Raw genomic sequence first — 27,902 nt, 5'->3', positions numbered from 1 at the left:
AATGCATTTCTAAACCAGAGGAATCAGAAAGTTAATTGAAAGGAGGAAGGGAGAGATAACCCAATTCTTCATTTTATGTCTTTGAAAAAAAACACTGTCAAAAAATAAGCTCAGAGCTGGTATAACTTTCAACACAGGATACCAAGTATTTTCTTGATAACATACAAATAGCAAACAACTATAGAACTGGATTACTTTGTTTTATTCCAAGAACTCACTTTTCAGTGTCATCTTTTGCAAATGTATGCCATTTGCAGTACAAGACTATCTAGGCCCCATGCTAGATCTCTTTATATTTACATTATACCAGCACAGCTTTAACTTCAAGGAACTTGCTCCTGATTTACAGCAGAGGAAGACCAGTCTTTCTGTTTTGGAACTAGAATGAAAAATAAACAACATTTCAGGCAATTTGTTTTCCCCCTTTCAAAGTTCAAACGTTAAGGTGCCTATTCAGAACCATTCTAAAAATGCCTCAGTTCATTCTAAAAGTTGCTTAACTCTTGTGCAGACAGTTTTGATTACACTGATCCAGGTAATCTGCTGGACAGTTTAGCAAAGTTGTTTTATTTATTTCCCAAAACACATTCTCATTAGGCTTTGGAGGACTTGGAAATACCCAGGAATTATCTTCCAGAGAGCTCTTTCCACAACAGTGGTGTTCCTGAAACGTTTTGCCGTCAGCTGGAACAGGTCTCTCATCTGTCCATGCTTGTAGAGTCCCCCTTTCAGATGGGATTTTTAAATCTCTCGGCAGAGGGGGAGACACAGCATTGCAGAGTACTTTATCATTTTGTGAGAGTTTTTTATAGACTACCCCGGATGTCAAATTCAGCTTTGAAATGTTCAAGTCAACACATTGTACTGGTACAGCAGAGGCAGCTGAAGAAAAAAGATAAAAAAAGATTTTAAAATGACATTATCTAACGCATTGTTCATATACTCCAAATGTACTACAGTATAGCAGGTATGTTAAACCCAGTGTTTTCAAGCTACGAATTTTCAGACCATATTTTACTTCAGTAACTACTTAGAAGTTACGAACCAAACATACTAACCTCCTCAGTCTGAGTTTGCAAGATGAACCACAGATCCTGAAATTGCAATGTCTAAAGCATACCCAACACCAAGGAAACCTCCCAGTTCCCACCTGAACACAAATGAACTGATGATCTTTTTGACAAGACGGGAATGAATGCTGAAACAGAGAGGATTTTCATGCACTCGGAGAAATCAACCAGATTCAGAACACTGCTTACACACAGCATGCTTCTTCCTACTCTACTGGTTCTTTTAACAAGTTGTGTTCTCAGGCTGCCAAGAACCTGAATCCTCCCTGTCCATGAAGCAGTAAGGGGGAAACGCATGGCGTTCACAGGTTCTCTGTGCTCCGCGGTCGTCTGACTTCTGAAAGTAAAGGGACAGACCGCAATGTTCAGCCTTCTGAAATTCCAGGGAAGTTTTAAACCATGCTAGGAAGGGGAGAATTTTGAAACAGAACAGCATCTACCTGAAACGAAAGAGCTGCACCTTCAACACACATCTGAACAGATGGCCAATAGTTTACATGAACATGTAATGACTCCTGCAGTTAAAGAAACTGACGTCTTATGGGTAGTTTTCTGGAACAGCTATGAAACTTGAGTACGAACTGTGATTTGTAACGTTAGTTCTTAAGTGACAGAAAAAGGAGCCAGTATCTTGGTCAAAGAATACAACTACCATTTGTCACTAAAAATTAAAAGGCGGTACCCAATCTGCAAGAGTCAGCTGAAAGCATTTTCCAATAGCACAGGCATCATAACTGAAAGACCTGCTAAGGAACGGGATTTGGCCTCTTTCTGCTGACGGGTGTAAAAAGCAATTTGAGGTCTACAGACCTTTAGAAGTTCAAAAAAAATGGAATACACTGAAAATGGACTGAAAATGTAAAAAAAACCCATAAGTGGACACACATTTGTTGAAAATGCCTCCATACGTAAATGACAGCTAAGTAGAATCCATGTTAACTGATACCGTTAACATCACACACAGAGCAATGAATACATTGTGTTCTGCAGACTTCATGCACCTCTTACAGCAGCAACTAGTTTGTATATGGTAAAATAGCTAGTACTGCAGGTATAGGAAGTAGAAGTTTTAAGTTAATTCTACTCATGTTTTGCATAAGCCAAGATTTTTCTACAAATACAAGCACAGATATATCTGCATTGCATTCATAAGTGTGGCTGACAAGCAAGGTAAACAAAAAATAAAACCAGTTTTCATTTCTACCGAACCTGTCCACTCTTACATGCTTCTGAAAAAATTACTGAAAAAAGCCTACAGAGCAAAAAGCAAAAATCCATTCCTTCCGAATTAATCAATAATGCCTTTTATAGCTGTGGATGTACAACTGCATTAGCAACTGCATAAAATCAGACTGTTCACCAAGTAGGCGAAGAGAAAAATCAGTACTTGTGTAGTGGCAAGGCAGATAACTCCAAATTAAAAATAAGGACAGAAGGATACTCCATGATCACATCAAACCTCGACAGACTTAAGGATTAAAGTTCCCAGTTCATTCAGTTCCCACTTTCTCTGCTGAAGTTATGTGACAAATGTGTCTCAGAATTGCAGGAACACGGACTCACCTGGTAACAACATGACCAAGTCTACAAAATGCATTGATAGTTTATCAACCAAGTACCAGAGAGTGATCATTAATCACTGCTGGCCACAGAGAGAGGCAGTGATTGACCTGGAGGTGAATCCTATCATTACCTCACCAAGCCAATCAAAGCTGTTTATCATAGAATCATTAAGGTTGGAAAAGTCCTCTAAGATCATCGAGTCCAACCGTCAACCCAACACCACCATGCCCACTACACCATGTCCCTAAGGGCCTCATCTACACGTCTTTTAAATACTTCCAGGGATGGGGACTCCACCACTTCCCTGGGCAGCCTGTTCCAAGGCCTGACCACTCTTTCAGTAAAGAAATTTCTCCTAATGTCCAGTCTAAACCTCCCTTGGCGCAACTTGAGGCCATTTCCTCTCGTCCTATCGCTAGTTACTTGGCAGAAGAGACCAACCCCCACCTCGCTACAACCTCCTTTCAGGTAGTTGTAGAGCGCGATGAGGTCTCCCCTCAGCCTCCTCTTCTCCAGGCTAAACAACCCCAGTTCCCTCAGCCGCTCCTCATAAGACTTGTGCTCCAAGCCCTTCACCAGCTTCGTTGCCCTTCTCTGGACACGCTCCAGCACCTCCATGTCCTTCTTGTAGTGAGGGGCCCAAAGCTGAACACAGGATTCGAGGTGCGGCCTCACCAGTGCCGAGTACAGGGGCACGATCACCTCCCTACTCCTGCTGGCCACACTATTCCTAATACAGGCCAGGATTCCGTTGGCCTTCTTGGCCACCTGAGCACACTGCTGCTCATGTTCAGCCGGCTGTCAACCAGCACCCCCAGGTCCTTTTCCTCTGGGCAGCTTTCCAGCCACTCTTCCCCAAGCCTGTAGCGTTGCCTGGGGTTGTTGTGGCCGAAGTGCAGGACCCGGCACTTGGCCTTGTTGAACCTCATACAGTTGGCCTCGGCCCATCGATCCAGCCTGTCCAGGTCCCTCTGCAGAGCCTTCCTACCCTCCAGCAGATCAACACTCCCGCCCAGCTTGGTGTCGTCTGCAAACTTACTGAGGGAGCACTCGATCCCCTCGTCCAGATCATTGATAAAGATATTGAACAGGACCGGCCCCAGTACTGAGCCCTGGGGAACACCGCTCGTGACCGGCCACCAACTGGATTTAACTCCGTTGACCACAAGTCTCTGGGCTCGGCCGTCCAGCCAGTTTTTTACCCAGCGAAGAGTGCACCTGTCTAGGCCGTGAGCCGCCAGCTTCTCTAGGAGAATGCTGTGGGAGACAGTGTCAGAGGCTTTACTGAAGTCCAGGTAGACCACATCCACAGCCTTTCCCTCATCCACGAGGCGGGTCACCTGGTCATAGAAGGAGATCAGGTTGGTCAAGCAGGACCTGCCTTCCATGAACCCGTGCTGGCTGGGCCTGATCCCCTGGTTGTCCCAGACATGGCTCGTGAGCGCCCTCAAAACGAACCGCTCCATGATCTTCCCCAGCACCGAGGTCAGGCTGACCAGCCTGTAGTTCCCCGGATCCTCCTTATGGCCCTTCTTATAGATGGGCGTCACATTGACGAGCCTCCAGTCGTCCAGGACCTCCCCAGTTAACCAGGACTGCTGGTAAATGATGGAGAGCGGCTCAGCAAGCTCCTCCGCCAGCTCCCTCAGTACCCTCGGGTGGATCCCATCCGGCCCCATAGACTTGTGAACGTCCAGGTGCGCAGCAGGTCATTAACTGCTTCCTCTTGAATTATGGGGGGTTTAATCCTGTTCGTCATCCCTGTCTTCCAGCTCAGGGGGCTGAGTACCCTGAGGATAACTGCTCTGACTATTAAAGTCTGAGGCAAAGAAGGCGTTGAGTACCTCAGCCTTTTCCTCATCCCTGGTGGCAATGTTCCCCCCGCATCCAATAGAGGATGAAGATTCTCCTTGGCTCTCCTTTTGTCATTAACATACTTGTAAAAGCATTTTTTGTTGTCTCTCACGACAGTGGCCAGGTTGAGTTCTAGCTGGGCTTTTGCCTTTCTAATTTCCTCTCTGCACGACCTAACGAGATCCCTGTACTCTTCCTGAGTTGCCTGCCCCTTCTTCCAAAGGTGATAAACTCTCCTTTTTTTCCTGAGTCCCAGCCAGAGCTCCCCGTTCAGCCAGGCTGGTCGTCTTCCCCGCCCGTTCTTCTTGTGGCACATGGGGACAGCCCGCTTCTGCGCCTTTAAGACTTCCTTCTTGAAGAACGTCCAGCCTTCCTGGACCCCTTTGCCCTTTAGGAAACAAAATGTCTTAATCTTCCAGTGGACAGGGACATTGGAGACTGTCACCAATATATTGTAACCAAGTTCACCGTCTTTCACCGGCATCTTCTGTATTTTGAACCCAGTGAATACCACAATTGAAGTGAGCAGAAAACAAAGGAAACAAACACTGCAATAAACAGACAGACTGATAGTCTGGTCCCACCAGAGTAAGAACGCTCTCTCGTAAAGCATTTGGCTTGAGAGAAACACAGGTATGAAATAGAAGAACCGTCTGATGAACTGCTCACAGAAATTATACATACTTTACATGGAAATTATTTTCCCCTTAATTATTTGCAATGTAGCAGCGGAAATAAGGCAGTTTTGCAATCCCAGTATTTTGACATTCAGAAAATGTCATCTTGCATAGCACTTTGCTATAAAGACAACTTTTCTGAACGCCAACATAAAGAAATATGCAACCGTAAGGGAATTTCAGTCTATTAAAGTCTGATTTAAAAATGTTGCCAAATTAATACTTTAATATATGCTATACTGGGAAAATAAGACTGCGTTTGCAAAAAGATTTTTCCCCCTCTAATATGAAGTAGTTGTGGTAAAAGGTCAAATACGAGTAAACTTAACACCTCAGCCTTGTGCACATAAGCAACACTTGACTGAGAAAAAAGCCACAAGGGGAACAGAATACAGTACTGAAGAAAAAACACATCAGCAACACCTTTATGTGTGAAGTTGACCAGTATGAGACAGAAGCAAAAGCCAAAAATGGGTAGGCTGGAACCATAATATAGTCTAGCTTATCAACTTCAATTGATGAGATTCTGATAAGATATGATAGCTGGTTTCTTTTTAAAATGGTACAGCTTGAATCAACGGTTTGTGTTTGTAAGGTCTGTTACTGCAAACACTGACTTGCCTTTCTTGGTTGCTGTTGGGTTTGTTTTCAGTTTTCGTAGAACCTCAGCTTGCATGTCAGTCACTAGATGCAAATTAGACATTTCTCTCTTCAGTTCCCAATATGCTTGTTGCACGCTTTCAAAACAAAAATTTTTAAAAAGTTAAATAATTGCCACCTCTAAAGCACCCTCATGCCTATTAACATGCTTATCAAGCGTTAACTGTTAATAAATCATTTTTGCCTGACATACACTGCAAATTTTGCTAGAGTACCGTAATTGAAAATGAATTGAGCAGTACTGATAATTATCTTAAACTGATGGATCTTTGTATATTTTTATTTGACTCTTGCATATTACAAGATATAATGTATTATATATTAACATACTAGATGATACTAATAATTTCAAGTTCCCTAAATGGAAAACAATATGAAGCATATTCTCCAATTTCATTATTTGAAACTAACCGTCTTCCCATAAAATTTGCAATCTCAAAGGAACACTTTTAAAAAAAAGATATCAAATGGACACTAGACGGCAAACAAGGTAGAGTATTAACTTTGAATGGCTTCTGATAAATGACCACACACACCATCATGTGTTATGATCCCAGTAATGTTAATTGATCATAATTTTAAATATTCAATCAAAACCAGTATTTGCGCCTTTACACCATTCACTTTGCTACAATGAATTCAGACTAGATACCTGAGATTCAAACTGACCAAACTAAAATATAAAACATACTGCTTCATATTCCAGTCATCTAATTTATGTTAATACACTGCCTTATCAGACAATGTAAAAAATAGCAACCCAATTTATTCTCTGATAAGACAGCGTAATATGAGAAACATATTTAGCAGCAGCAGCACTGTTCCAACACTGAAGTTTCAGGTTATTAGCTGGTAAGAAAATCAAGAACAAAAAAAAATCCGAAGAATCAGCATCACCATATGTTTCTTGGTAAAATTTCGAGAAAAGGCTCACTGAACACCACATTTATGTCGATTAATAATTAACTTAGTGTTCAAAGACATAAGGATGCAGTAACTTCAACTTAAACATGAAACCAATGATTTAATTTCTTTTTAATGCTTGACATTCTACCAAAACACATTTATTGAGGACAAATGTCATGGATGAGAGTTCTCAGAATATTTCTTTCCTCCTCACTATATTCACCTAAAAGACATTTATTTGAAAACAGTTGAGTGCCTCCAACTATTGTTGAGATGACTAAGAACTACTAAGCTATATAACAACTGTATTTTCAAACATGCATATACACAGATTTCTATCCCTCTAAAATAGTAATTTAGGATCACTCCTGCATGAAATTTATCAGACATGAATGTGTTCAAAAGCACTCTGAGAAACAGCTATCATTCTGTTCTGCAAGTTATTGCTAAAAGAGTTCCCTTAAAACAAAGAAATTAAGCTTCCTTCTATGCACAGAAATATTTCCCCAGAATACAAACATGCGGATTCAAAAACTGTGTAAAGAACAGAGGAAGCTGATAGTTTAATCGGTAATATATTAGGTATCAGCAATTCTGATAGATAGAAAGTTAAAATATTCAGAACTGATATTTCAAGAAGTTCAGCTAAACCCGTGGCCTTTTTACTGCAGAATCCATTTGGCTCTTTGAACTTTTAAAAGATGACAGTTTTAAAATTAAGTTGATGTGGCAACCACACTTCATTTATTCATGTGTTTTGGTCTCAAAAATAAGATCAAACAAACTTTAGTTATATGAAAACAAAACTGTCCAATATTTAATATAGAAGTGGTAAATCCAAGAACAGCTCAGTGTCTGCCACCAACCAGAAGGAAAGTGCTTAGATAAACTTTGTAACGTGCATTTAGTGCTTTTAAAAGGATCTTGCAAAGGGATGCAGGTACCAGAATTCCATTTAATTTTTTTTGTGGATACTGACCTAGAATCCCATTGCAAAGCCTAATTTTCAAGGAATTTGCAATTGAAAAGCAAGCATTCCATGTGCGTGGAAGTTTATCCTATACTGCCTTCTAACCTGTAATATAAACCTTGAATATGATAGCCTATCTAAATCTACAGTAAAATAGATTTGCAAACCAAGAATTTAAAGTCAGATTTGCAGGCTGCTGACAAATGTGAAATAATTACTTTCCAAAAAGTTAACTAACTGCAAATGCCTCCATCTCCCATAAACAGCAGAATTGCTTGCTACAACAAATGTTTCGCATAGGAGGTCTTCCAAGTGTTTTTCCACAGATTTTTGGATGGGCTTACATATTCAGTACACATTACACATTCATTATTTATGTCATATTACAATAAACACAATACTGTACATATGCTAATTCAGATGGTTGCCACCTGAACGTCACTTTGTGGAATAAATTTGCTCTGGAAGATCAAAGAGATAACTGCTGTACCTTGAGATAACACCTTTTTTCAGGTGTGTAAGACTGACTATGAAGCTCCAGCAGAAACGACATGAAAAAGTGTTAGCTAGCTAGCTATCCGGTCAAGGTGAAGGGTGAAAGTGTAATTTGCATATAGTGCGTACAATATTATCACCATTACACCAGAGAACATATGAAAAGAAATATCTGTGCTGTTTTCTTTTAGTGACCGATTTCCTTTCCCATCCCTTCAATACTCAAGTAAGCAACAAGGTATTACACTAAACAATCTGTCATTGTGAAGGACCACTCTTCCCTCTTGTGGAAAATCGTGTAAGTACATGAACAGGCATAACCGGCTATAAGAGATGCAGTTAGTATTTCACTTCTGCAAGACAGAGCACTTGGGAACTTTCATGCATTCATGAATTGTTCTTTTGCATAAAGAATTAAAGGATACGCACACATTCTAATACAGCACCCATACTCAACACAGGATAATATAGGAGTTTATATCATAAGCACAATTATTATTTGAATGGCTGCAAAATGAGAACAAATGCTTTCTAATATTTTAGCATTTTTCTGGAAAATTGCTATTTCTTTTTGAATAGGTCACACAATGGCTCCTCAATATTAAAAAAAAATCCTTTAAAATGTCTTCTAGTAGAAATATTACTGCACCGCACTAAGAAAAGATAATTTAACTTTCATTTTCTGTTCAACAATCTGAAGATGTAAATGTTTTCTTATCATCATCATCCTGGACTACCAACGTAACAAAGAAAAAAAAATTACAATGATCTGCTAAATCAGTATACCTAGACTTGAAATTAGATTATGTAATTTGAAATAACACATTTGAACAGGCCGCAAGAATATTTACTTGTTCATATAACTGTCCCTCAGTAAACTAAAAATAAAACATGAAAGCCACTTGATTTTCATACCTCTGGATGTCTTGCCTTTGAAGGAGGTCTCCATTTAATGGATTTTTGTCTTGAACCTGGTCCTGCACAACAGAGCAAGGGGAAGATAGAGAAGGAATGAACATACGATTTCAGATCTTCCATCTGAAAATACTGCAGTAAAACTACAACTTTGCTAATACTGAAATTCAGAAGTAAAGTAGTCTTCATTTCTATTGGCTGCAGTGGTTTTCAAAATGGACATAAAGACTTCTACTAGAATTTCCACTTAAAAATGCTTAAACTACCTACTTATATGAAAGCATTGCTCAGCCACCACCATACTCTCTCTTTCTCTTTCTTTTTTTTTTTTTTAAAAACAGCTGAGCTCTCGGAATTTGTGATTCTTTGAAAAGCAAAAATTGAGAAAGGCCTTTGACTTCCATTCAGAAAAAAGTAATCAGTCTTCTCTTGTTCTTTCCCTGTCCCAGTATATGAAGACCTTTAACTTAAAGCAAACTGTTTCAGTATACATTTACTTCCACAAGTTACTTTTATGACAGCACATAAATGACCCCTTGAGTGTGAAAGACTGCTTTAAAATTATGCATACAAGCAGCCTCACTGAAGTTAACAGGACTGTTTAACAGATCGAACATTGTGCTCCCTTCGTTAGTCATGTCCCTATTAGACCCTCACCTGTGATGAGTTCCCATCCATACACCTTCTCTTCATATTCCTTTCCTACTATCATTCCCTCTAGCCAAAGCTGTTATGAATTTTATACTTGTTACTGCGGCTTCATGATAGCCTATATACATTTCAAGCAACTTGTCAATATAATGTATACACTGCATCAACTACAATGCAAAACCCAAATAAGAATATCTAAAACTAGAAAAAAATTGAAAGTATACTTGCCTAAGGTGGGAAACATCTGAAAATGCTAACTAATGTAATTAAAAACAGTAATAACGGAAATACCAGTTGGGTTTGAAACACTGCTGACTTGCCCATTGATCACATTTCCCTGTACTTCACCTGACAATTTTTCCCCCTGCTGAAGACTTTCCCACCACAACCCATCAGAGATTCAACTTCATAATTAAAAAAAGAGTCGCGCTATATTACCCCACATTTGAAAACTTGTACCTTTTTATTTCCTATATTAAGCAGTTACCAGTATCAAGAAGAAATTATATAAAAAAAAAAAAGAAAAAAGCTGTTCTTATATTTGTTCTTTGCAACAAAAGCTGCTGGCAGAAGCATTATTTAAACAGTGCCATGTCTAGTATTCCTTACAACTGCTATTTTAGTCTGTTCTTTCTAGCAACATTCACTCTCTCAATACAATCTGCAATCTTCAATTATTTATATAGCTGTTACTCTATTCTACAGAGCTACCTGAAGGCACCAGAACTGCATACAAGTTACAGCATGCCTTCAGAATTTACAAGTTATTGAAAACACCTAAAAGAATTCCAGATACAAGTGAAAACAACAACCAACAGTAATGGAAGTTAACAAAACACCTCACATGCCTTCCAGGTACCGTGCTTTATCCCCACCTAGTGGAAAAAACACAGACTAAACCTGAGACAAGACAATCGACGCACGTAAGCCTGTCTGTGTAAGCTAGGAGCGTGGCATGACAGCAGCAGGTCTGTAGAGACGCTTTCAGTGCTGAGAACCCAACACCCCAACTATATGTGCTTTGAGGGCAGCAGGGGGAAGGACTCCACTCCAGGCTAGCTCTAGTCTGGTCCCTGAATGCCCAGGAGAGATTGGAGTGCATCTTCTTAGTTTCACCCAAAAGGAATCCAGTTCCCATGCTCCTGACTGCTCCGAAATGCAAGGCACAGTAGGCAGTGGTGATTAGGAGATGTGCTTCAAAAGTACATTTCTGTAGTAATGTAAATGTGCCCAAAGGAAAAAGAGCCAAAGAAACATTTCCAAATGTTTAACCGAATTAATTTAATTCCAATTAAACCAAATCCTGTTTGAAGGCAGATGATGGCCATGCAAGGATTCTATCTGCGAGGCTTACATACCCTCAATCTTGGCTCATTCAAATATCATGTGACTCAAGATCACATACTCATAATGATTAATGACCATAAGGAACCTAAAATAGTCTGCCTCTTCAAACAATCACATTTAAATCTTTTAAATTTATTGTGTAACTCCAATGTGACTGTAGAGTCCTAGAGACTGTACCTTTTATTATGTAAAGCAGTAAGCATGCACTAGACTTTTTTTTTTTTAAACTTAATGTATTTTATTACTGTTAAGCTATCTTAATTTCCTTTTTGAGATCCTAACCACACCTACGTTACACAATGAGACCCTCACAACAGACACTTGCCCCAGGCTAAAAGAGGCATAGCAAGATTCTGGAAACCTTGTTACAAAAATCCACTTTCCTGACAAGCTTCATGCAACTACCCTAAAGAAAAGTGCTAGAGCTCCTTAAACAAAGTTCATGGTATCTTTTAACATAAGCATTCTATTGTTTTAAAAGAAAAGAAAAAAAACACAACCAAACAAAAAACACTCCAAACCAAAAAACAAACCAGGTTTTGCCCAAACTTTCTAAGAAGTCCAGCCCAAGACAAATACCAGGATAGAACACTTCGATCTGATTGGCTACTTACAAGAAATTGTAAAGCTTTATTTTCTGTTGTTACGTGAGCAACGGCTGGGAAATCTCACCTATGTAAGTGTACTATTTCCAAGAAACAAACCAGTCTATCAGAATATTTAAGGTTAATTTTACTGGGATGTTAATCTTTCACTCAATTGTATACTTTATATCTCTTTGTTTATTCTTTATTTTGCTTGAACAAGGGATTTAAAATAATGCTATAACACAGTCAAATCTAGTAATACAAAAATTCCTTAAAAATAAAGGCACCTTCTGCTTGGATTTTTGCAACTCCTTTCTGAGACTGCTGCACTCTTGCTTGAGCTTTTCTAGATCCTGTTCCAGACTATGCACTTTCAGGTCACTGCTCAGCTTCTCTATTTCCCAGCTGGACTGAGTACTATTCAGATTTTTCATCACTGTAAGAAGACAAGCAAGACAATCAGATTTCAGTCTCAGTTCAAGAAATATAACTCAATATGTAAGGTTTCACCTCAACCAGCCCATGCCCTACAAAAACATTAACCTGTACATTCTGAAGAAACTGCTGTCTATGACAACACAGAAATAGTAACGCTGGTAAAGTTGCTGGCAAAGTAGTAGTCTATTTTCTGAGTTTAAAGTACGGAGCCCTACTTTCCAAGAATGCACTGGAGGTTTTACATAAAGAAAAAGGAAGTAACAGCATAAAAAGGCACTGGAAATACAAAGATCTGTTAATGGCAAATACGCATGATATATACACCAACTTGCATACTTCTTACATGCTTTGAAAACACGAGCCTTTTCCCCCCCTCAGATTTATATCGTTAGGTAATTTACCCTAAGTTTTTCCCGAGTTTTATATAAAGAAGTTCCAAACAGAACTACAAAAGATACAATCAAAACAAAAGGATAAAGCCTAGAAGTTACATAAGTCTTATTAGACAGAACAAATTCACACGGTCGCTATTAAGCAGCAACCTAAGATGATCCTAGCATCAAATCAGTAGTAGGACGCTGGTTAGACAGCAAGAAAAGAAAGAACATGACAGGAAGAAAACCCCCAAGTCTTCAACTACATGGTATGCTCACTTCCGGATCTAACAATTTAAACAACCTTAAGCTACACTGATTTTTCCTAAACAAGGTACTCGGAGCCCATTTATGAGTAAAATTGATTACTAAATAAGGCTTGAAATCACTACATTTTCAGAGCTCTCTTTATAAACTCTGCACTTCTTACCTCCTTAAACCATGATGTCGTCAACAATGATACTACTACTACTACATGTAGTTTGTTCTTCTAGGTTTAAAAACTTCTGCAGTTGAAGGAGTGCATTACATGCTTGAGGTCCTCTCGCAAAGTAATCCAATCAAGCACAGCAACACTTACAAGCACCCTTCAAATGACTGCATTTGTACAGAATCTGAAGTCCAGTCCATATCTCTAACTTTACATAGATGGCATTTTCTTCTTCTCTTTTTTTGTAACAGTACATTAATAAAGATTATTTTTTCTTCCATAGTGTTTTATTTTACATACCTATCATCTACACAGCACTCTTTACAATGGCAGTAACAGAAGCTGGATTCGGGCTTTTGGAATTGCCAGGGTACACCGTTTCTCTTCCCTCCTTCCACCAGGCTCTCTACAACCAGCATCTTCCTACCTTTCCTCACTCCCCAGCCCTTTAAAAAGCTGTTGTCGACTGCAGCTGTTGCTATACAAGATCCTCTTGTATCTGTCATATCCCAACAGTGAAATAAAGCAATATACCAGATCATCTGCAGGTACCAGAGAAAGTGGTATCAACTGGATAGCGTTTGATACTTGAACAAGTATGCCCCTGCCCCACTCTGAGGAAAAGGTGGTGGGGTCCAGAGATGTACATGACGAGCCTATTAAACTGTCAGGTTGTGAACATTTCTCAAATTATTAAATAACCTACAGTGGAAGAACACGACAGCCTCAGATCTTTACCATGGAGCTCCTCATCTATGATAATAAAACATGTCACCATTTACAGGAATGAACACATATACAAGCTCAAGGTATCTCACTGCAGTATACTCCTCTCTTACCTAGCCACTGTATAGGGTTAAACCTCTTCATGCCCTGAGATCATAATATAACCACTAAGACTAGTCAACATACCTTAAGAGGAAGCAACCAAATGCATACCTTGTTGAGTTTCCACTTCAGTTCTTAGTTGTAACAGCTCTACTTCTTTAGACTGCAACTGTTCATTCAAGGCTTTCAAGGATTCCGCACTTTCTTTCACCTATTTTCAGAAGGTGTGGGGGGGAGAAACCATTTGTGAAGCTTTTTTCTATCATATCTGACAATTCAACTTTTTTTTTTTTAAAAAAAGCAAAACAAAACAAGAAGACTATTGCTTTGATTTTTTTTAGCATTAGCCTAGCCTGGTAATAACATTGAGATACTTTTGTTATTCCTACATAAAGTATCATCATGTACTTTAAAAAGTGATGTGATAAAACAAACACCACAGACCTTCAGCAACAGTAAACATTTACTAACTATGCAGTACTTATATAACATGCATTTAAGTCATTACTTAAAAAGGCATACCATTTTATCCAGTTTGCTTTTCAGATTATCTCGGTCAATGCAGGCCTCTCGATAGGCTTGGTATGCCTTATTTACTTGTTCACGTCCAACTGAACTGCATTCCTCTTCCAGTCGGGAGCCAAGCAGCTAAAAGTTTAACAAACAAGAGAAATAAGAAGTTTCATATGTTATATTGAGAACTGCAAAATTTAAAAAGTGCAATAGTACAGTCTGCAACATTAAAATAACAGTTTGTTTTGGTTTTTAGTTTAGAAAATAAATTAATGAAATACATTGATATGGACCAAAATTTTTTACAAAAGAGCAACAAAGGCCATTTACAAATTCTGCAATCTCTAACCATACTTAATGCTTGCTAGTTTACTGCTATGAGTATTTAAAAACCATAAGTCTTGATTACTCACACTGACAACCTTTTAATTGTATTTTTTCCAGGCTCTGACACAAAATATAGAAAATTAAGAGGAAAATGAACATCATTTTTTTTAATGACTCGTAATTTAAACAAAGATTTTTTTCAGAGTGTTTATGTGAGAAAAGGCAAAGCAGAATTATTTTACAAATAACTGTTAACTTCCAGGTCACCACTATCTCATTGCCTGCTAAGGCAAGAGACAAGCAAGGGGGAATAAACACCACCAACTAGATTGTCAGAAAGAGGGGAGCACAGTTAAAACATATTCAGTATTTTTAATAAGACAGCAAGAAGAGAAGTCTTACATCAAATTAGATCTGTCCGTATAGAAAGTTCTTGTTTTGACTAAGTACTGCATTATCCTTTTCATTCTGTTTATCCTGCACACTTGCTTTAAATTATTGAGGCATTTAAACACATTCACTGTACCTAATGTAGATATTTGCAACAGATTTATATACATTTTCTTAAAAATTAAGAGCTACACAACAACAACAAAAAAAATCAAAGACATGACCGTTATGTATCTACCTTAAATATCTCCTCTTTTAGGTGTTTGCTTGAAAGAAAGTATGGGAAAGCAAGCCAGAAAAATAGGAAGTTTCTGCCCTTTGCTTTTTGTATTGACCCTGAAAGTATGTGTACTACTCATTTTAAGTCTTGTCCTTTACATTTTCCTCCCCCAAGTAAAGCCATTCAGATAGAACATAAGCCTTTCCAAACTTTCTGGAAGTTTCCATACACTTTGAAATTTAAAACTCAACACGGGTAACTCCCCATTTATTTTTTATCATGCAGCTTTACTAGGCATTAACAAAGACGGAAAGTCAGTTCTGTTACTTAACAGTGTAGGCCTTCTCAATGCCCCTCTCTCATAGAAACATTTTTATGGTATTCACGCACTAAAACAAAAGTTTTCTCTATGAAAAACAAAAGTATCATCTTCAAGACAATTAAGCTGAACCAGGCCAAACCAGAAGACACAAGACTAGAAGGGACTGTCAAGATCATCAAGTCCTGTTCATTTTGAGTAACCACGTAAAAGATGTTACGCTCAGCATGGTTCAGAGAATATTCAGTCTAGAGCTCTACTCCTATCCCCATTACCCCCAGGACCTTATATAAAGAAAGTGCTGAGGAAGTTTTGCCTTTTGACAGAAAGTCAATCCTGTCAAAATAGTCATCAAGCATTCCTGAATAAGCGTTTCAAAATTGTACCGAGTGTGACTCAACCTCTTCATTCCAATGCCACAAAATAATACACACTTTGTAAGCTTTTAAGAGTCAGTAACACATACTTAGGACTAAGTCCTAATAAATGTCTCAGCTCTAACTCTAGAATCTCTCTTCTATTAATAAGAAAGCAATCTATCAAAGTCAACACCTTCTGCAGTACAAAGACACTCACTACTGAACAATGGATATACGTTTCACAATAGCATTCCTTACTAGGGGAGAAAAGCCTGTCATGGTCAATTTTTAGCTTTAATGAACTTCACTAGACCAAGGCCATGAGAAACTGCATATAAAACAAATTCCTACATTCCTTTATGTTTCAGAATTACTGCATCAAAAAATAGCTGGGCAACACCCCTATGTTAAGCATTGCAACTTTGTATTTCATGTTTGAGACTGCTATTAGCTAGACCTAGCCGGATACTCTTATCAACCAATTATTCCTTATCATTTCGGTTTGCTGAGCCCAAGAGATTCTTTTGATAGACAGTTCCTGGATTCCGGCAATTTATAGACTTGGCACCTCATTATTCAACAATACTAAGTCACATGTGCCCAGGTTAATAAACACCATAAAGGGGTAGATGAAATACAGTAACGATCCAATGAAACTACATGTCTTTCGGAATCAAAGCTAGTGTCTTTGCAGGGCACTACTGCATTGCTTCACATACGTGTCCAGTAAGAATCAAAAATCCCAGTATGACTTAACTAGACTACCAGAGGAACAAACTGTATTTCACTTAAACAAGTAAAACAATTTATCAAAACTTTTTAACTTGGAAATTATTTTAAGTATCTATTTTAAATACTTATCCATCTGCTCTGCCATCCAGCCAGGAGCAAAAAAGTAGCTGCTACCAGAAGCTGGTAAATTGACTTTTTTCTTACCTTCTCTTCTAGAATTCTCACTCTTTTTTTTAAGAAGGAGTTCTCCTTCTCTGTCTCCTTTAGTCGTTTCTTGATATCTTCATATGCAGTGACAAGTGCGAAGTGTGAGGCAACAGACTCATCTCCACTGTAAGATGAAACAGGAATCTCCCCGTCTCTCTTATGAGCGTTGTCTGCTTTTTCATGGTTCAAAATACAGATGTCATCCTCTACCAACTCCTCCATGACAGCTGTTAAAAAGACAGATAGGAGTGCAAAATTTTCACAAAGACAAATTCATCATGAGTCTCGGGTCTGAAAGCCTTCCAAAATAATACTGCAGGGTGTTTCTGTCTAAGTATGACAAGACTGAATAACCAGGAAATATCTTAATCTTGCAGAAAAATCCTGAGATTCATTTTACATTGAAAATATGCTGGTTAGAAAAGAATCATCTTTCACTGTCACTTGATAAAAACATTTTGAATACACATCAGATTTATGAACCCCCGAATTAATTTTTATTAAGGCTTAACACCATGCTAGAATTTGGCTGGTACCAAATATCTGAACTCCAAAGGAATATTGTATTAGAGTTTTTGCAAGTCAGCACTGAGCAGTAAAAGAGATTATAGTTGCAAGAAATTGACTAACTACTGTGGTTCCTGAGCATAAGTGCCAAATTCCCTTCATTCTTGAATGCAAATATTTATACTTTTCCCAAACTTTAAAATGGAATCTTAAGGTACACTTGCATTAGTCCTTAAAGAGGCTGCATGAGTAGCTATTTTTTACTTGGTCACAGTAGAAAACATCCTGCTGAACAACAACTACAGTAATTCTTGACTGCAAATATGGTGAGAATGAAAACATACTCAGTAACATGATCTGCCTCAACGTGCATGGAGAAGACTGACAATAATCTCACCGTAAGAAAAGTATCACCCTAAAATACTAGGCAAATCCACCTGAATGACAAATGCAAAGTAACCATTAGATTGGGTTTTTGTTACAACACACATCATTTAGGCACAGCAAAACATCCAATAAGAAAACAGCACCTTTAAAAAACTCCCATTACTTACTTGAACTCCAGGTCTTAAGGGAAAAGCTCCAACAGCATTTTCCTTAATGTTACTAGATACCAGGAACAAGTTCAGGGGTTTGATTTAAAAACAAACAAATGAACCCCCCCCCCCCCAAAAAAAACCAAAACCAAACCTGAGCAAACAAAAAAGGACACAGCTCATTCTTGTTTAGTTATGAAGATCAAGATTCCTTGCATTTATATGCAATATTAACAAATGCTATTCAGTACCTGATTACATTTCTTCCTCCCCCCTAAAAAAACGACTGATGCTACTTCTACCAAAAGCAGATTTTTATTTTTACTTTTTCCCCTTGAACAAATCCTTAGGTTCCTGATGATTAGCTAATGAACCAACAGAAATGCTGGAATGAAAGAAATGAGCATAATGAAGACAGTTAGTATTGCAGGAAAAAGTTATTTCAACAGAAAACTGACCTGATCAGCAGAACTTAGCAGGAAAGACAGGCATCAGTGGGGGAAAAACCCACAGCCACAATCATCACTGCCTCCAATATGTATTTGCTATTTAAATTCAAACTAGACTTACATTTGTTTAGCGATACTAAGAGGTAAAGGGATCAACACCCTGGAGCTTATCTACGTGGTTAAATTTCTCTCACCGTGCTAGCAATGGAAAAGCAGCATTATGAAGAGCTGTAGTACAGCTATAGCTGAACAACAGTGCTGTTACCATATTTGTCTCAATTTGCTCCAAGCCAGTTAGACAACATGATAAAAAACTGTGACAGTTCGTTTATACTAAATAGACAGCAATGGAGTTGCAACAGTGAAAAAAGACAAAAAAAATACAAACCAAAACTGAAGTCCTTTTAACGGTTATCTTCAGGAGGCAAACAGATGCTTTGCATACTGTTTGATGTATTCTAACAAAACAGGTAGCCTAAGCTTCCCTTGCTTGTTGCTCTGCCTCACACTTAAGTAGAAAGAGCCTTGCAAAAAAAGGCTTTTCTTTTCATTGCAAGAATAATATCACTTGAAACAAAGTAGTCTCCGAAAAACTCTCTAAGACTCAATTTAGAGTTTTAGAAAGCAGGTATTCTTTATTGCAGCGCTGGACGCACCGGGGATCGCTCCACCTAGTGTGCGTGCCAAATCACGTAACCATAGGGGTTAAATGCAATTAGAGTATACATATTCATTACATTTCCGAGAAAGAATCTAAATATTCATGTTATTTCCCAGAATTCATTAACATATGCAAATGTCCCTGACGCATGCGCCCTTGTGTTCTTTGGTGGTCTTTCGGGGTCCTCTGGTGGTCGTCGATAGTCTTCATCACGGTGCCCTCTGGTTGAACTCAGTCTTCACGCATGCTCCATTAGTCCCTTGGCTTAGTTTACATGTTTTTCACTTGTAACAAGCTAGCTTATTCCAGTATACCTTCCCTATCAACCCTACAAGGTTAGCTTCTCCAATTAATTAACGTAAAGTACAAAGTTTCAAGGTTCTTTTATCTATTGAATGTCCGGCCTATCTACTCATGAAGCATTCCTAACCCATCTACATCATTCGAACCAAGGAATCTCATGTCTCTTCACTGTTCCTTTCCTTCCTTATAAGGTTGTTCCGTTTCCGTGGTTACTGCTTACTGGAGCCTAACAATACTTTCAAGATACACAATTTATCTACACACCTACAAACACAACACCTGTTAGTTACCTAACTTTAAACAACAAATCTTAACAAACCATATCCCCTACATCAATTTGAGACTTATGATACTGCTCTCTATCACAGTCCATGCACAAGGTGACCTTGACCAAAAGCACATTATTCAAACTGCATTAACTGACTGAAGGAATTGCTCATTTTGCCTTCTAAGATGAGCATAACATACTAGCTTTTTCTCCCCCGTTTTACAAAGGGCCCTGCAAGTCTTCTCACCCATCTCATCAAATTCCAAGAGCTTGCCTTCTCAAGGCAACACATCTTTTTTTCTCTGAACACTAGACTCACATGTCATTAAAGAAGTGTTACAGCTTATCATTACCTCTTGAAGAAAGCAGCAGATTGTGTGACCTTGTACATAAAATACATCTTTATCCCCACCCTTTCCTATAGCTCCTAAACTTGAGCATCATACATTCCCTATTTCTTGCACACATCAGTTCCACCAGGAGATGGTAATAAGGGAAAACAGGAGACATCAGAAGATGAGACCATATTTATTCTGTATTTTGCTAAATAAAACTTACTGCCTTGATGAGCTTCCAAAAGAGCAAGACCTTCCAAATAAGACTCAGCATACACAAATACTATTTTATAAATCCAGGTACACACTTAACCCACACCTACTAAGAGGACTAGTTACACTAACATTTTTTTATTTGAAAGATCTCATGTAGTTTACAGGATTATTCAACTCCGGATTTCCAATGCTGCTGTCTAAGCCAGCACTGGATGCTATTTAGAAGACAAGCATGTAATTCCACATAATGCAAAGGGGCTTGTTTCTAAATTCCTGCACATAAGATAACTGTTTCAGAAAGACCTGATGTACACATTTTTGACTAATCTTATTGCAACCAAGTGACGACAAACTGCCCACAAAATAAAAGTCTGCTTCTCCTGAGGGACAGGTACCCAAATAAGACACCTTCCTCTCGGCTCATCCCTTTAAAGAACAGATCTGATGATGTAACACTTTGGAGGGGAAAGTGGCCACTCACCTTACGCAGGCTTAAATGAAGTAAGTGGGATATTCAGAAGGAATTGTGTAATTTCAAAATTTTTTGCTTCAATTATTAAAAATAAATAAAGTTATGCTTCTCTGTACTGGAAGCTCAACAGCTTGTCAAGAAGGGAAAATCACCACAATATTCACATTGTATATACTTTATTTTTATCTTTCATTATCTCTATTAACATAAAGTATTAATAATATCCACATACCATATTACACTGCTACGACTACAAAAAGGTAGTTGTTTCAGCTTTACAAGAAACATGATTCAAATCACCATTGTCATCATGCCCAACAACATGGAAACAAAACCGAGACTTCAGACAGACACCACTTTCAAATAAATGGACAGATTTACATAAATTGAAATTTGAATGCCACTGAACACCCATTTACCCAGAATTTTAGAGCATCACAGGAAGGAAATATAGTAATAAAATATTTACATTACTCTAAGTTTAGCATAAGATCACTTCAAAAAGCCATAGCGTACACCCTCAGAAAACAGAAAGCTGTTGGTAATTTGAGCTTTTCCGCTAACTCTTAAAGGACATTTCTGCTTTTGGAAAGGAGCACAACTCTTGAAAACGAATGCACCTTTTCTTCACAGAATAAACAAGCCACTGTGATATCTAAGAGATTTCATGATGTTATTGTCAGTCAATCTGAAAGGAAAACTCTTTACATATTTTATTCTAAACAGCTCCCCATTTTCTCCCATAACGGTTACTCTACAAACCCACAGTTAAATTTTTAACGAACTGCAAAAATTGTAAAAAATTCCTAGAAGAGGAAAAAAATGAAGAAAAAATGCATTTATCAAATCTCAGGTATGAGTCGATACAAATAATTTTAGCAGTTAACTATCGGTAAACATCAGTCTGTTACCTGTGCTTACTGAATATTCTTTTCATTGCATATTTCAAAAAGTTTCAAATATCACGGTCTACAGAACTATATGATAAGACATTTCTTAAGAAAAAAAAAGTGCTATGACTTCTGTATTGGATAGGTGCATGATGACGCAAAAGTGAGTTATAATATATGCACGACTAACTGCAGTAATATTAGATGAGCATGAGGAAAAAGTCACATTAGAAAAATTAGAGCAGCAGTGCTAAATATAAGCAAACAAATCAACACAGCCTAAAAATCAAAAGAAAACAAAAAACTCCGAACAGTTTATCTCTATGCTGCAAAAAATTTTCTGAAGTATTTTCAAAGGAAAAAAAAAAAAGCAAAGTTACTTCTCCAGCATCTGCTAAGCCCGCATGAAAAGGCCAATAAAAGATATAAGCTCATAGAAGAATAAAACCTGGCAGTTAAACAGTGTAAGATCAGCAGTTCTATAAAGGTCATGGCGAAATGCACAGTTCACCCAGCTCTTTGTTGTGCTGTCAGGAAAAAGAAAAAAAAAAGAAGAGAAAGCACGCTCACAAATACTACCTTTTCCGTAAGAAGCTCTCTCATGATATTAAAGCGACAGACAGAAACTCTTAGAAGACAAAACCTTACAAAATGGGGCTATATCTGTAAGAAATCCCCAACTACAGCTGTAGCCTTTAATTTTACTCTTTAAGGACAGGAATCAAAATTTAGTTTCTCCAGTATTATATTACATCGTTTTAAAATATGAACTGTAAGCAACAATCAAAGAAGTGCTTTCTGACACAATACATGCATTAGATTATCCCACAAGTTATGACTCCTCAAATCTGGCAGTCCCAGAAGGGCTTGCAGGATGGCTGTAATTACTGAGTCCAACCACAGACCTCTGTCCGCCTTTTATTCCGTTTGGCTTCTCCAATTCATATTGTATGCGCTGCTGCAAACGCCCCAGAGCTGTCACTCTAAAGCACCTGAGTGCATTTTGATCTCTCTGGAGTTGCAAATCATGAGATAATCTGTACTAGAGTAACCAGTTAAAATGAAAGATTCCCCACTAAAATATTTAAAGTAATATACAGACAAGTTAATGTCTATGAAGACAATTGATGTCCATCTCGGCCTACTTAAAGTAAGCTTTACAATCCCACTTACCGCACATCCCATCCCAAGAAAGGTCTCCCTAATACTTTTGCCTGTGACAAAGAAACATTTTACATTTATGTATTTTTTTTACAATGATCTGCACATGAAACAGCCTATTTAAAAGGACTTTAATCTTTACTTCCAAAAATAAATGCATTAAATGAATAGTATAATTGTTTGTATTAAATAATTAATGTTTAAAAAAAAAAACAAAAACAACCCGAATACACTGTTGACAGGACATAATATTAAGTTCTAGCAGGAGTAATTATGTCCACCGTTTATAAGCACACAAGTTTGAAGAGAGGCACCACTTAAGTTTTCTTTCACATACTGTAGAAAAGAATGGTTTCCAGAAACCACTTCTGTTGTTCATTGATGCTTAATGTAGGTTATAGAACAGCTTTGATTTAATATATTAAATATCTTGAGAGTAAGAATGTTTTCCCATTTCTTACTAATGCTGGGCAGAAATATAGCTTTTCTTTTCATAGAGCTTTACAAATACTAGTCATTAACACCATGGGATGTAGTTAAATATAACACACATTTTACATAGGATGGAACACAGGATGCAGAGGCTCTAATAGCAAACAGACCACCGCACAAACAAATTTCTGTAGTTTGAAATGCTAATCTTATTCTAGGATCAGGAGGAGAGAGAATAAAAGCAGGATTACATTAAATTTTTCCCAGTATCACACAGATTCCCATTTTGCCCCATCTTTTGATTTGAAAGAGAATAGAACGGTTTTCAAAATATTTCCAAATGTCAAATGCAAATAATTTCAAGATGGTATTTTCCTGATTTTTTTCAAGGCTACTGAGAGTCTGAACCATTTTATTTTGCTTACCTTCCAGACTTGAGGGGTTTGACTTCATAATGGTAGTATGAACAGTCTCCAGCTGTTAATAATAACAGTATAATTTTTGTACTGGTTTACCTTGCCTTACATAGAAGGGTGTATATATGCATGTAGACATAAAAATAAAATACTAAATTCAAGAAATGCCTTTGATCCACAGGAATCCTGAATGAGTGTGTTGCAGCCCTCACCTTAATTTCAGAAAAGTTGTACTGCTTTTTTTTTCTTTTTTTAAAAGACACACCAGCACAGCAATGAAAAATAAAGAATTCCTGCAGTCAGCATCAAAAACTCCACACAGTGTATGGAGTATAAGACACAGTCTCTTTAAATATCTATCATTTTGCATCTCTCCCTCAGAAATCTTAGGTTCTCTTTGATTCTAGTCGTAAACAGTCTGTTCCACAGAGACATCACTTTTTACAGATACTTGCTCCATTTTTAGAGAAAAAAATCTGCATACATGCATCTCAGTAGCTGCTAGCTTTGACCACTGCTTATCCTTCCGTATGGGCAAAGTCCACAGCCCCACAGCACTCCCCAAGAGTCCATGTGTACAAGGGCACAGCCCTGCAGCCCCAGCACACTTGGTGCTCTTTCAGAAACACGTCAGCACATCAGCTAAATCAGACTTCCAAATCGCTTCCGCCTTGCGGCCTCCAGGAAATGGAAAGTCACTGTCTCTAAGCTCACAAACCAGATCGCTGTAGTTCATCTAGCGGGGGTTAAGCTAGAGAAGCCAAGCAAAATCTCCTCAGGTACAACAGGCAATTTTTCAATCTCAAGCTTTTTACAATAAGTAATCTACTCTCACAAGAACCAGAGAAGTACTAAAAAGCTCATTTTATGACAACGGTGCTTGGTAAACTTTACTTTCTCTGAACAGTTTCATACTTCAGTATCTTCACCACTAATTTGCAAACCCTCTGCATCCTCATCATAATGTATTCAATTTGCCTTTCTGTGGATGCTGTCACAACAACCACTTTCCCTGACAACTATCATCAGAAAAGGAGAGGGGGGAAAAAAAAAACCCAAAGTTGCAGTCAATTAAATATTGTCCTTTCAACATCATATAATCCTGTTTATTAAACTATTAAATTTAATCTCGAAAATAATTAGAAGCAATACTTCCAAAAAAACACAAGTAGGAGCAAGATGCTTCTGGTTGTTAAACCTTTCTAGCACCAAATATAAGTATATTCAAAGGTTACTGAAAAACCCATACGTTCTCATGCTAACACTGAATATTATTTTAATAGACACTTTTTTGGTGTTCATTCCTTCCCACTTCAAAATGTTTATAAAGAACAACTATTTACGAAAGCTAAGAGGGTTTGTTTTGGGGTTTTTAAAATCTTCTTTAGTAAAACAAACAGTAGGTCCTACCTCCCAGTTGTAAGTTTCCTCCCACTCAATTCAACTGTCAGATTAATTCATGCTCACTAAGTTCAAAAGTTCAGTGATAAGGTATTAAGAAAGCCTTGTATAATTGCATTAACTTTTAATTCAATTGGAAACACACCTCACCTGTCACAGCTATTAAAAGGCAAGTTAAACTGAGTGGCACTGATGGCCCCTTGGTCACCCTGCAATTCACTAACATAACACCTGGAGGTTTGCAAGCCACAAGGGTGCAAGGACAGGGTGCTAGATAATCTTGTCTAGGTTCCCTTTTCCACAAAAGATTGGACCAGATGATCTTTTCCAGGTCCTTTCCACCCTGGGCTGTTCTATGATTCTGACAAACCTGTTCATTTGAACACAAGTTCCCGATAGCAGCTTGTAAGTGGATGACTTTGAATATTCAAGTTAGTTACGCTTCACTTCCCTTCTCAAACTTCACTACTTCTCCCCAAATATATTGTCAAATTTTAGTAGCATCTACCATTTTATACACTAAGAACTCCAGATAAAAATATTATATAATCATGTAAATAATAGTTAATTAATGCAATTATAGTATAAACATATAACAAAAACATAAGACTGATTGCAAAGTTGATTGTGGATAAATCACACACGTATGGAGTCTCTAAAACTCCCCCTCAGCAGAACCCACCATTGCTACCAAGCTAGTTACCAGCCTGACTCTTGTATTAATCCCATCATCGCCATTTTAACAAACAGTTTAACAAACTGGATCTCTGCCACTGTACCCATTTTATTGAATATGGACTCTCTATCTAGACTTCCTCTGTTTAGAAAATACCTGTGAAAGAATGAAAACATGTATCAAAAGGCAAGTCCACACTGTATTTTATCCCATTTATTTCTACCTTTTCACTATTTTCTTCAAAATCTATTCTAAAGAAATCAGATATTGATAGCATGTGCAGTAACGGGTCTGCACTTTTTCCAGGGCAGTTTTCAATTTCCTAAGTAGACATCCCTCATTTAACATTTTCCAGTCATAACGCACAATCCTCAATTCAATGCTTCTATCGATATCATAAGAACAAATGTTACTGGATTTACAACTTCATGTACAGTTTTTCCAACATTGTGAGATGAACTTGTTCTATTTGTCCACACTGAGCATACTAAATACAGTTTGTTCACGTATTTGACCTCATAATTTCACACTCTCTCCACTGTTTAACTATCACATAGAAAACAGACATACTGAAAAACAAATCAGAATATTTGCTGAAATTTAGGCAATCTTAAAATTATCTCTAATTTATTACCCATTTTTGCTGCACAAAGATGTCACTTCATCCCCCTTGGTCTTTTAAAGAACCTTTTACTATTTAATTTTCATTGTAAAACATAATCTAGCTTGTATCCTGGCAATTGTCACTTTATACTTTTCTGAACTGTAAACTGTAGCATACAAGGACTGGAGCGGGGGGGGGAGGGAGAAGTAATTTTAGAAAAAAATGTGGTTTTTGGGGGGGGAGATGACTAAAACCCTTGTATAATCTGATCTAGAGTTCACTCAACCAGTGTTTTCTGCCTTCTGACTTCACTCAGAGTTCTTGGCTCAAAAATTGTGCTTAGAATTTGGGGTAATAGTCTCCTACTTGTTATAGTGCAATCATCTGATCAACACTTACTTCTGACACAAGTTCTTCTATAAAATACCAATTATTCAAAGAACAAAATGTAGTACTAATCTTAGATTTGTTTTGGTTCCTATGATAAAAATTCCAGGATACATGTGCTAACAGATAACCGGTATTATTAGCAGTAGCAGCATTTGATCACACACCAATATACAGGAAATTAAACGCTTCCCGTAGTCCACAATAACACTTCTCAGAAAACGCTGTCTCAGAAGAGCACCTGACGTTTGGAGCAGACTTGACTGTTATGACAGCAATCCTCCCCTCAGCCCCCTTGTTCCAGAGCTGGCTTCCAGTATGCCGATTCTGCTGCACACACACACACACAGTGTAAGACAGCAGGGGAATTAAGGGATTCCTCGAGAAATGCAAAAGCTCCTAAAACCACTTACTGGAACAGTTTACAGCCCAACCCACTCTCACTTGTAAGTTGCTGGGGGACAGGTTTATTTAAGGAGATCAGAGTAATTTCCCTACCGGGTGAAACACCAGGATTTAAAGCTGTAATTTCTTAAAAGTTGAAACCATCACCAGCGTATAAGACTATCTCAACACTCTTGTGTACTCCCTTCTTCCGAACCAACAGGGCCTGCAACACCTGTATTCCAGTCTGCTCCAGCATTTTGCCGTGTTTCTGTTTCCACATCCCGTGCCAATAATCCTACTTTGTTCATTTCCTTTGCCAGGCTCCCCTGTACTAACGCACAAATTGCTGCTTTAAGAACTCACCGAGTTTTTCAGCTCAATTAGGTGCAGCTTTTTGGCTATTTTATTGCCGACCTGAGACCCACTCCCGACTCGTTAGCAGTACCTTTAAGCTATGCCCACCGTCCCCCAGCGGGGGATGCCCCACTCTCCCCCATGACACTTGGCCTGTACAGGCAGAGCCGGCAGGGACACCGCGCACGGCTCTGCCAACCTGCTCCTCCCACGAGAACGGCTCTATTTTAAGAAGAAAAACTAAAGATCGGCGAGAACCGCCTCTGTCCCCAGGGGGAACCGCTCCCGCTCCACCGGGCAACGGGGCACGAAGCTCCCCAGCACCCCCGGCTACCCCTCGCGAGGGGCAGGCCGCGGGGCCGGAGCCGCCCACAGCGACGTGCCCCCGGCAGCCCCCTTCTCCCGCGCCAGACCAACCTCTCCGGGCCTTGCTCGGGCCAGGCGGGTCAGTAAGGAGCGGTCACCCCGGCGGAGAGGCAGCGCCGGCCGTCGCGGTCCCCGCTCGGGCCCCCTCGGGCTCCCATCGCCTTCGCCCCGCCGGCCCCGCCGCGGTATCGGCCTCCGCCACCGCGGGAAATTCCCGGGGCGCCAGCCCCGCCCCCCGCCGCTCGAGGA

At 38.6% G+C, this 27,902-nt stretch overlaps 1 protein-coding gene across 2 annotated transcripts; it reads right to left on the bottom strand.

Moving 5' to 3' along the window:
- Positions 1–181: 181 nt before the first annotated feature.
- AZI2 (5-azacytidine induced 2) lies at positions 182–27,902 on the bottom strand. Of its 2 annotated transcripts, XM_075143382.1 has the most exons (9): positions 27,705–27,902; positions 16,830–17,059; positions 14,288–14,413; positions 13,877–13,976; positions 11,983–12,131; positions 9,111–9,172; positions 5,782–5,901; positions 1,260–1,407; positions 182–882 (listed from the first exon to the last, which is right to left on the bottom strand). In XM_075143382.1, exons 2-9 carry the CDS (start codon positions 17,052–17,054, stop codon positions 847–849), a joined length of 966 nt encoding a protein of 321 aa, XP_074999483.1. In that variant the 5' UTR covers positions 17,055–17,059; positions 27,705–27,902; the 3' UTR covers positions 182–846. The 2 variants fall into 2 exon arrangements, with proteins under 2 accessions (XP_074999483.1, XP_074999482.1); XM_075143381.1 differs by lacking the exon at positions 1,260–1,407 and having other exon boundaries at positions 5,786–5,901.

Source organism: Calonectris borealis, chromosome 2, assembly GCF_964195595.1.
Source record: "Calonectris borealis chromosome 2, bCalBor7.hap1.2, whole genome shotgun sequence".
Classification (NCBI taxonomy): Eukaryota; Metazoa; Chordata; class Aves; order Procellariiformes; family Procellariidae; genus Calonectris; species Calonectris borealis.
This window is presented reverse-complemented; position numbering and strand designations above follow the sequence as displayed.